At 40.1% G+C, this 11,055-nt stretch overlaps 1 protein-coding gene across 4 annotated transcripts in view; it reads right to left on the reverse strand.

Annotated features, from left to right (window-relative positions):
* acot11b (acyl-CoA thioesterase 11b) overlaps nt 1-11,055 on the reverse strand; it is a 16,519-nt gene continuing 5,464 nt past the window's right edge. For 2 of the 4 annotated variants that reach the window (XM_077534287.1, XM_077534286.1), the window contains 15 exons: nt 10,232-10,416; nt 8,251-8,320; nt 7,901-7,961; nt 7,719-7,820; nt 6,649-6,784; nt 6,379-6,532; nt 6,135-6,254; nt 5,430-5,568; nt 5,146-5,201; nt 3,534-3,600; nt 3,050-3,133; nt 2,695-2,828; nt 1,037-1,168; nt 780-906; nt 1-667 (listed from right to left, as the gene is read on the reverse strand). In XM_077534287.1, the coding sequence (XP_077390413.1) occupies nt 473-667; nt 780-906; nt 1,037-1,168; nt 2,695-2,828; nt 3,050-3,133; nt 3,534-3,600; nt 5,146-5,201; nt 5,430-5,568; nt 6,135-6,254; nt 6,379-6,532; nt 6,649-6,784; nt 7,719-7,820; nt 7,901-7,961; nt 8,251-8,320; nt 10,232-10,406 (1,752 nt within the window). In that variant the 5' untranslated portion in view covers nt 10,407-10,416 and the 3' untranslated portion in view covers nt 1-472. Of the gene's footprint in view, nt 668-779; nt 907-1,036; nt 1,169-2,694; nt 2,829-3,049; nt 3,134-3,533; nt 3,601-5,145; nt 5,202-5,429; nt 5,569-6,134; nt 6,255-6,378; nt 6,533-6,648; nt 6,785-7,718; nt 7,821-7,900; nt 7,962-8,250; nt 8,321-10,231; nt 10,458-11,055 lie in introns of all 4 variants that reach the window. The other 2 variants (XM_077534285.1, XM_077534284.1) reach the window with 2 other exon arrangements.

Raw genomic sequence — 11,055 nt, forward strand, 5'->3', positions numbered from 1 at the left:
CCGATTTCCAAATGTTTATTGTTGCAGTCATATCAACGCATTTGAGCAGAGCTCATTGACCATTGAAGCTTTTACGTTACATCGCCATCTTATACTTCAACTACACACACTTAATGATAATCAAGTAATTACAGCACTTGTCTAAAAAAATACAATTTAATAGGAGAATACCATGTACTGCATTATTAATTATTGCACAATTTCATTTTCCAGACATCTAGTCAGTTTTGATAAAACTCTAAGAGGCTTAACATCTTTTGTGCAATCTTGCGCAATAACTGTTTATCCTATGCCCTTGAAACGAGTCGAGTACCATGTTTGACGACGCACACACTGACTGCATTTCCTTGGCCCGTTACGACAAATGCCCCAAAAAACTGAGGTGAAAAAATTCACAAGTATAATAACAAAGTGCCACTTTTGCACATTTATAGTCCAACAACAATATGAATCCAAACGAGAGATTACAGTACTACGGTTCCTTTCGCAGAGGGGACGTATTCGCTGCCTTTTTGGCCTGCGCAGTTGAAGTGGCCAAGCTGTCCTTATTGGCCTCAAGGAAGTCGCTGCAGGCGGAAAAAGCGCTGTAAAAAGAGGAGGACAGTCCAACAATGTCCGTCGAGATGTAGGGGAGAACTCCTGGCGTGGCCTGATTGTAGTAGGTGACCTGAAATATATTGATCGGTGGTGAGAAGTAACCAAGTATCAAGTACACAAAATGAGATGTTAACAAAGCAGTGTCGAAATGTGGGCGAGCAAGATGCTGGCAAATGTGAAACCTTGGTGACGGCGTTGGACTCCTCCAAGATTGTGAAGCCGGCGCACAGAACCTCTCCCCTGTTGTAGTCCGCAGTTGGAGGGTGAGTGGGCAGCGTGACGGAGCGTAGAGCGATCAGATATGGATCCCTACAAGTTACAAAACGAAAAATATATATATATATATATTTTAAAACCATATCACCCAGCTGATCTATGTACTTTACTTCATTCCACAGTGAGGTGTGTTTTTATAACGTGATTATGTGCCACAGCATACCTGACATCACAAGGTTTCCGACAAGACGCCAGCAAGATAAAGTCCTGACCTTTGCCCCCTTTACGGATGGAGGGCGTCCTGACACGATAAATGGTGTCGTCTTCGTCAGCCTGTGTGATCACCTCGCATGCCCTGCAGGAGACCACAACATGTGCTTACAGATGCTGTTGACAGCAGTGATGGGAAGTAAATAGGCTACGACCGATAAGGATTTCTTTTTTTTTTTAGGCCAATGCCAATTTCCGATAAAATAATGACTTTTAATTCATTTGCTTAACTTTACAACAAAAATGTAGGGAAAAAATGGCTCACAAGCTTTGTCTTTGGTGAAGTCCTGTCTAATATAAAAGTAGTACTTTGGCACCATCTTGTACCGTCTTTGTTAAGGAACTACGTTAAAGTGAAGGGAAGAGCTCCTCAGAAAGACAAAAGCCTTAGATAATATAAAAGGTAGAGTCCTGACTTGTTCAACACATCTCGATGTAAATACCATGAAATAAAAGCTGAAAGTCTGAAATTTTGCCTCATGTTAAAGGCACGGTCTTCCGTTTTCACTCGGGAAAATGCACTATATAAATACAGGATGTATACACATAAACTCCTTCTCAGTCTTCACCTCTGGGCTTCTGTTAATGTGTGGTGGTGATTTTTTCCTAAACCACCACCCCCTCCAATCTGTATTTTGCCATTTTGTGTTTGATTTGTCAACAATGGAACGTTTCTGTGGACAGACAGCTGTTGACCCCTCCAGCCAATCGCAGAGTGGGGGGTGGAGGGGGGCGTGTCGCAGACGGGGCCGGGTGAATTTGTCGGCTTCATGATGTCACTCCCATGGCAACTTAACAGCATGCAAGGATTTTTTTTCACTTTTTTGAGTGAGTGAGTGAAAAAAAAAAAAAAAAAAAAAAAAAAAATCCGTTCAAAGCTTGTGTGAGTGAGTGTGTTAGTGAATGAGTGAGTGAGTGAAAAAAAAAAATCAGTTCAAATCTTGTGTGAGTGAGTGAGTGAGTGAGAAAAAACAAAACAATCCGTTCAAAGCTTGTGTGAGTGAGTGAGTGAGTGAGTGAACCCCCCCCAAAACAATCCATTCAAAGCTTGTGTGAGTGAGTGAGTGGGTTAGTGAATGAGTGAGTGAGTGAGTGAGTGAAAAAAAAACAAAAAAAACAATCCGTTCAAAGCTTGTGTGAGTGAGTGAGTGAGTGAGTGAGAAAAAACAAAACAATCCGTTCAAAGCTTGTGTGAGTGAGTGAGTGAGTGAAACCCCCCCCAAAACAATCCATTCAAAGCTTGTGTGAGTGAGTGAGTGAGTGGGTTAGTGAATGAGTGAGTGAGTGAGTGAAAAAAAAAAAACAATCCGTTCAAAGCTTGTGTGAGTGAGTGAGTGAGTGAGTGAGTGAAAAAAAAACAAAAAAACAATCTGTTCATGCTGTCAAGTTGCCGCAGGAGTGACGTAACGGCCCCGTCTGCGACACCCCCCCACCACCCCCCGCTCTCCTGAGTGAAAACGGAAGACCGTGCCTTTAATCTTTTGATCTTAAACGCAAATGTCTTCAGTAGACAACAAAAACAAAAGAAATTGACCTTATTGTTCCAATACTTTTGGAAGAGACAGTACATGTGCAAAGCATAACAGTGCAGAAATTCCGCAAGTGACTGACTGATAATGGCGGTCCCACTCTTTTCTCCTCGTGAGGTCAGAGAGCAGGTGGAAGGTCTGCTCGGCTGACACGCTCACGTTCATCTCCACTTTGAAGCACAGCGTCTGGTTCTCCTCCAGCGTGTACAGTCTGACCTACGAAGAGGATTGGGCGTGTCAGGTTGAGCCTGGCAAACGGGTCTAGGGGGACCGTGCATGATCGACATTCAACACTGGAACGTCAGATTACACATCAATTACTCATTTTTTGACAAATGAGCAATTCCAACAGCTTACCCTCTGGAGAAAATAAATGATGCCAAAAATGGCCAATGGGGACTCAATTCGAACAAGGTTAAATCAGCATTAATACTCACTTTGTTTTTTTCCGAGGCCAACACCCAGTTGTTTATGGTGTCCATCAGTTTCAGAGCGGAGACATTATTGTAGCTCAAATACATCTGAAAGAGCAAAAGGATGCGATATATAACAAGATTATCAAACTCATTTTCAATGTGACACATGGTGGTTCCGGCCCAACGCAACAAATTGAAAATGTAAAATCAGGATTATTAAATATCCAGTAAATACTTGGTTTGGTGGGGAAAAAAAATCTTGTTATATCTGTTAAAAGTAAAGAAAATTGCAATTTCACAACAAATTTTCTGCCCCCCCAAAAAAGAAGAAATCCAAAGAAGGCTCTTTTTTTTTTTACTTGCTTTAGTGGGCTGCCAAAAAAAAAAAAAAAAAAAAAAAAAACTGTGGTGGATTGGTCCTAGCCCCCTGGCCATCATAAAGCAAAGCCTACATACGGAGGCAATCAGTATTCTCACCATGCTGCGTCTTTCGAATGACTCATACCTGGTTACTTGGATCCCAGGGTACAGACAGAGGTACTTCGTTTTGCTTGCACGAGATGATGTACTTCCTGCAGACACAAGCAAGTATTTACTGTACATCCCAGCAGTAGGGGGAAGTAACAGAGTGCAAATTATTTGTGTACTTCAGTAGATTGTACACATATGTACCACTAGATTACTATACTGTTAGTCATTATGATATGCATATATATATATATATATATATTTTTTTTTTAAAGGCAGAGCTAATAAAACCAAACTAGCCAAAATTTTCATTTTTGTACTCAAGTACATTTCAGAATCTTTTTAAGTATTTTTTTTTTTATTCAAGTAAAGAAGTTAAATCAGTAACTACTTTTAGCAGTCTTTTTTTATACTTATGTATCTGCACTTCTACTTGTCTTGTGTATGTGTAATTGTAGGCCAAAATTAACAATTCCCTCTCACACAACAACAACAAAAAAAAAAAACACTCTCTCATTCTACACAAACACACAAATATACAAGAAAACAACTATCAAAAACACAACTCACGAGCTCACAAAAAACTCACACGTACCGAAAAACACACAAAATTTTCACTCACCAAAACGTCTTATGCACACACCAGTAAATCCGTCTCACTTTACGCGCACATAAAAACAAAAACAAAAACAAAAAAAACTCTCACACATACAAAACTCCCTCACACAAAAAAAAAAAAACTCTCATTCACACCGGTAACACTCTCACACATTCGAAAACTTAACACTCACGTGAAAAAAAACCCTCTCACTCACCAAAATCTCTCTCAAAATACCTCACTCATATAAAACTTGCATAAAAAACAAACTTATATGTAAAACTTGTTTAAAAAAAAAAAAAAAAACATATAAAACTGATTTTGACACAAAAAACTTTCAGGTCACCAAAAAAAAACCTGACTCACCAAAAAAAGAAACTGACAAGCACAAAAACAGCTCTCACAAACTTACCCATAAAAAAACTCTCACACTCACAAGCATTTTTTACTTTAACTTAAGTCCAGACTTTGCGTATTATTGCCACCTCTGCATTTGAGAAACAAAAGCAAGACCCGAGCAAAATGAAAACATTCTTGCGGCGGTTCCAAAATTTGGCTGAATAAAGATTAGAAGTGAAGCGGGCTGCCTGGCAGCGGAACAATAAGCGTATTATGCCTGGCGAGCTCTCGGCGCTGACCCGTCACATGCTGTTACGTGCACACCCAACAATAGATTCTGCAGCAGGACACGGAACACGCTGTGCAATGGTGACACAGCAAAAGTGAATGTATAAATTCAATTATAATAACCATGTAATCCCATGCATATTTGAAGTTCACTATTATTCGAGTTATTTTGTGGAACCTATTCCTAGCTACAGAACTGTCGCACTCTCTCACTCACAAATGAAATACGAGTGGGACGGAGCGAACGATGTTTACACTATGTGAGTTCATTTCTCATTTTTCTTGACATCACTTCATCAGCTGAGTGACAGCCGGTATGTCGACAAGCTTGAAAAGCGGAGCATTCACAAGTCGAGGTACCACTACGCTGATTCAACTACATTCTTGTCTTCTACAAAGATGGCTGCTGAGCGTTTCCACTCACCTATCGAGGCGGATCTTCTTCCTGGCGATAGCTTCTTGATAACGCCGTTTACCGTCCTGTAAAACATTTGTTCAATGAAATATGAATAATTTATTATAGTAGCATTTCTACTATACATCGAACTTCATCTATAATAGCAGTGGGACTGTTCCTTTTATCAATCATATTCTCTATGACGGTTAGTCAGAGCAAAACTGCTCAACTCGAAAATGAAGTCAACCACATTCTTATGTGGTGGATTAGATCGGGTCAGTCAACACGGTAGCAAAAGATGGCCACCTCACCACAGGCTCGGGTCTTATCCGAGGCAGCGTGCGTGGTTTCCGATCGCCGTCCAGTACCTCAAAGGTCATAAAGGCACTATTGATATGACGCTGAGGCTCGCCACCCTGATAGGCCTCAGCACATACTCCCACCTCCATGCTGCAACACAAAAAAGTACAGTTGAATGAAGAAATGAAACTTTAATAGGGGAAGTAAAAATATCTACAGCTGAGATGTGGCTGCAAAAGTGTGCACACCTCTTTTAACTCATTTGCTCCCAATAACGTATAAATACGTTTTGTTTTAATCTTCTAAGTGTCCCAAAGACGTATTTATACGTTTTTTTTTATTTATTTTTTTATGCTAGAGCATACAGAAGGCTTTGATGCAGCCTCTCAACTGCAAAGAACGGTTGCAGAAATGGTAGTTATTACACAAACGGCCAGCAGGTGGCAGCAGAGCAAAGGAGATCAACCAGGGCCATCTAGAAAAAAAGTTCAATTACTTGCTGCAAAACGGAAACAGATAGAAACATACTTTTTTTTCTTGATGAAAGAAGAGACTTTAATCTTTCTTTTGATAGATTCTATGCTTTTATAGCAAAAGAACACAATATTCTGTGAGCCTTGCAAAATCAGTCAAAATCCAGTAAAACAGCCGGGAGCGAACGGGACTGCTTCTGTGAAAATAGCTGGGAGTGAATGAGTTAACTGTGAAAGACTGACCTGTGCTTGAAGGCATTGTTAACGATGGACTTCAGTACCAGTCGGTCACCGATGTGAGACGGGCCGTGGAAATGGAACATGTCAATGCTCCTCAAGGTGGGATGGGCATTACACAAGCGACTATATTGACAAGGAGACGGACAATAAATTGCTATGAATTTATTATTCAGCTGTTTGAGTGAAGTGGCAAAAACATTTTTCAAGCAAATGCAAGTACTGTAATGCCCTGAGAGTCCGCACATACCTTGCCGAAATGGTGGCTACATTCTCCATCCAAGCCATAATCTGGCCGCCGAAGGTGCTGACTTGGTGGTTGGCGTGTGGCGGCAGCACCAGCTCCACACTCTCCACTCGGGTGCGCTCGGCCGGCACGGCGTCCTGGTACTCCTGGCATTCTCCTGTGGTAGGAAAAAAATTAAAAAATCAACAACAATCCAACATGTGAACAGGATTACTGACCAAACAACACATTAATAAGCCTTACAAAAAAACAAAACGAAATTGCGGGTTATACCCAGCTGCGCCGTGCTGCTGCTCAGCAGGTCCGTGATGATCTCGGCGTGGATGAGCCTCATCCGCCTCCTCTCTGCCGCCAGGCTGTATTCCATCTGCTCCATTTGCGTTTGAGGAACCAGCTGCTTCAGTTGCACCTGCGCACGCACACATGGACACAACTCAGGGTGACCAACAAGTACATGCGGTGGATAAAAGTATTGGGACACCAGTCCATGACTCAGAAAGGGGTTTTACAACATTTGGGGATTTCCAGAGGGTTTTTTTCCCCCAATGTCAATTAAATATATAAGTACTGTAACAAGTGCACCCCTAATTTAAATAGCCACCTTGAGATACAAGTTTAATTTGTTCCGTGACTACGCTCGTAATGCAAAGCACTCTCAAATCATCTTTCCCAATTAAAAGGAATGGAAATGCCATTATTCTGTTTTAGTTTCACTCATAAAGCTAACAATTTTTTTTAAATGTTTGCATTGCTTGTTAGCAATAAGCTAAACGGACTTTTCTATGTGGTTGTTTTAAAGGCGGAGTCAACCCTTTTTTTTTTTGGACAATTATATGCTCTATGCAGCCCCACTAGTCTAAATACAGCATTCTGGTTGATATTTTGCCATAAGTGAAATATGAGTTAAGCAGCAAAATCCAGCCGTTTTTATCCATCTCAGTGGGCGGCCATTTTGCCACTTTGCTGTCGTCTGAAGTGACATCCCCGTTGCTCAGGTCTCAGGTAACAACCAATCACAGCGCAGCTTCAGAAAACAGGTGAGCTCTGATTGATTGCTGCCTGAGCCCTGAGCAACTGTGATGTCATCTTTAGTCGACAGCAAGTGGCAAAATGGCCGCCCCCTGAGATGGACAGAAATGGCTGGATTTTGCTTCATAACTCATATGGCAAAAATGAAATATTAATCATGTTTGGACTAGTGAGGTCACATATAACATATTATTGTCATGAAAAGTTTAAGGTTGACATTATGAAATGTTCTTTATTTTATTCTTTAATTTTGACTGTAATCAGTCATGGATGAACAGATGTGTCTCAATATTTTTGTCCATATTTTAACGTACCTTGCCCGTTTCCGTTCTCCTGGCCACAAAGGTGGCGAAGGCTTGACAAACCCTCCAGTGAGTGTCAGTGTAGAGGTCCTCGCATGTCACCATTATGCCAACCTAAAATGTAAAAAATAAATATAAGATACATGAGATGAGTGTGAATATTTACAATTGTAAAATCGGTAATAACCACCAACCTCCATACTGGATGTGAATGCTCTGTTGACCTTGGCTATGATGGTGACGACATTTCCAACCCTGCAACAAACACACACACGCAAACACGCACGAGTTTACAATCAATATGGAGTGATGATAAGATGATACCATCGACAAATAGGCCACTTTTCTTATCTTATCTCCGGAGCATGTGACAACTATATGAAAAGATATCCGGGAATCACTACAAAAGGCCTGTTTGTTGTTGTATTTAAAACAATGTTTTCCAGTTACAGTGGTGTTGATCAGACAACAACACTTATTTTTTTTCTTAAAAGATGAATAATTTCCCGCGGTTCCTTACGACCGGTGTCGGTTCAGTTCTCACCCTATGGTGTGTTCAAAGTGGATGTCATCGACAGACGCGGTGACACAGGAGCAGCCCGCATGTCTTTCAGCTGAGAAGAGAGGTCACTTTAGGTTAGAATAAGTCATCATACAATACAGTCAAATTTAAATCAAAATTACAATGTCGTAGAATGCAATTTTTTAAATCACAGGCTGCAATTGGGAGAACTGTTTCATTATATCGCTCATGTCAATTTTGCTTATTTATATAATGTCTAGATAACATGTTTACATATTGCTTCATGAGCCATGAAAAATTTATGACTGATTTATGACTTGTTTGATGCATACATAAATATAATTGTATGCAGTTTATCATTATGAATGGGAAAAGTCTCAAAATGTACATTTTCGATTGTATACGTATAAGTTGTATAAGTTTAACTCATTCACTGCCAATGACGACTATAGACGTAAAAAAAATCCAAGCAAACAGCCAGTGCAAATTTTGACAAGAAATTTGAATTTAGTTTTAGTTGTTCATTGTTTTCATTCATAGTTATTAATCCTTGTTGTTATTAATAACAACGATGACAACAATTTCATTGCTAAGTGCTACCATCGTGCATAGTGATCGGTCTTGGTCTTACTGAGACCACAAACTGGGTCTCGACCTCCAGAAGTCAATTTAGTTGACTAAAATTGCTCCTTATTTCAGTCAACTAAAGTTGGATTAAAACTCAAATACAATCAAGTGACTAAGGCTTTAATTAAATTTTGTCAGAAGACTATAACTAAAATTAAATTATTATTATTATTTATTTTTTTCAAAATTAACTGGCTGTTTACTTGGATTTTTTACGTCTATAGTTGTCATTGGCAGTGAATGAGTTAATCATGGAAAAAATATGTTTTATCTCTTGTATTTCACATTCGTATTCAGTTTTATTTAAAGTACTAATTTTGATTAGTTCATTGATCTTTTATTAGTTACACTTGGATGATGTTGCATTTTGAGCTCCACCATGGCCTGAAAATACCAGGAAGGAGGAGTACAAAGTGCAAAAAAAAAAAAAAAAAAAAAAGCAACAGGTTGCATGGATAGGTTACATTTGTTCATTGTCTTATCAGTTTCCTGCTTTTTAAATGCATTCAAACATTTGTTTTTACCGCTTATATTCCCCATTCACACCCGTGGACAATTTACAGTCTTCAGCTAACATATTCTGGCATACATGGAACCTCTGCACACCCCTTTTAAATATATGTCCTATTACTGTGGGGCCCGACCAATTAACTCATTCACTCCCAGCCATTTTTCATTGAAGCAACCCGCTTCGCTCCTCACTGTTTCACTGGATTTTGACTGATTTTGCAAGGCCCACAGAATATTGTGTTCTATTGCTATAAAAGCATGGGACCTACCAAAAGAAAGATTAGAGTCAGGAAAAAAAGTATACTTCTCTTTCGTTTTGCAGTAATTAGCATTAGTATATAGCGAAGTTTCATTATTATTAACAAATTTGTTTAAAACAGTGGTGAAAATAGCTTTTTGCAACATGGGCCTGGTTGATCTCTTATACTCTGCTGCCACCTGCTGGCCGTTTTTGTAATACTACCATTGCTTCAAGTATTCTCTTCAGTTCAGAGGCTGCATCAAAGCCTTATGTATGCTCTAGCATTAAAAAAAAAACATTGAAAAAAAACGTATAAATACGTCTTTGGGAGCAAATGAGTTAATTGGCCTGTATTGCTATTTTCAACCACATTCCAAGGACATGCTTGGCAGGTTTATTGAACGCTCTGAATTCTCCCTTGGTGTGATTGTGAGCGTGGATGGTTGTTTGTCTCCGTGTGCCCTGCGATTGGCCGGCGACCAGTTCAGGGTGTACCCCGCCTACTGCCCGAAGCCGGCTGGGATAGGCTCCAGCACCCTCGGCCCGGCCGATAATCAGTCTATCCCTATTATATTTATCTGCTAGTTATTCGAATCGACATAAAATAACATTTTGTTTGCCAACCTGAGAGGCAGGCCGTGGAGTCCATCCACTTGAGCAGCTGTCCGGCGCTCAGCTCGCCGCAGTGATTGGAGTGGCAGGGCAGCACAATCTGACTCATCTTGACTTCCGTGGGGTTCCTGTACGCCTCGCCGATCTCCACCGCCACGCGGGGACCTTTCTCCTCCTCCGACGTCATGACTCACCGGCTGCGCAGATGGGAAACTCGTGACGGCGGCTCACGGTGGAGCCAGCAAATGCAGAATGGAAATTAGTGAACAATTTTGAGAGGGGAGACAAAAATAAACAACTGTGATGAGGTGGCTACATAAATGTGAGTGTGTTCAGAATAAAAGTTACCAATCACACTAGTGATACAAGTTACCCGACTTGTGATTGTTTAACTTGCTTCACAATTAAAAACAACCACGTAGCTTTGTCCCTTTTGCTCAATGCTAATAAACAAGACAAAATGCCATTGACGGGCTGACAAATAGTGTTGGTGTTGCAGCGAGACAACCTCAATGGATATTTGAACACAAAGAGTTTAATTTAAATGTAATACAGAAATCTGATTTTATAATGGCTAATTTTGCTTAAAAGTTTTACGACAGCTAACACTATGTGCAAATGTTACATAATGGCAACAATTTGAGCCTGGCACACATTTCATTTATTTACTATGGGAACAATTGTTTTGTAATGGGATTAACTCAGATGGCAACAAACAACACGGAACAGGTTATGTTCCACTTTGGAGATCCCAAAGTACTAATTTTAGGATGTAAACATTTACGCAACCAGTTAATTGTTACTTTGTGCTGCCACATTTTCTTATATTTTTAACT

This window comes from Festucalex cinctus, chromosome 10 (genome assembly GCF_051991245.1).
Source record: "Festucalex cinctus isolate MCC-2025b chromosome 10, RoL_Fcin_1.0, whole genome shotgun sequence".
NCBI classification, from domain to species: Eukaryota; Metazoa; Chordata; class Actinopteri; order Syngnathiformes; family Syngnathidae; genus Festucalex; species Festucalex cinctus.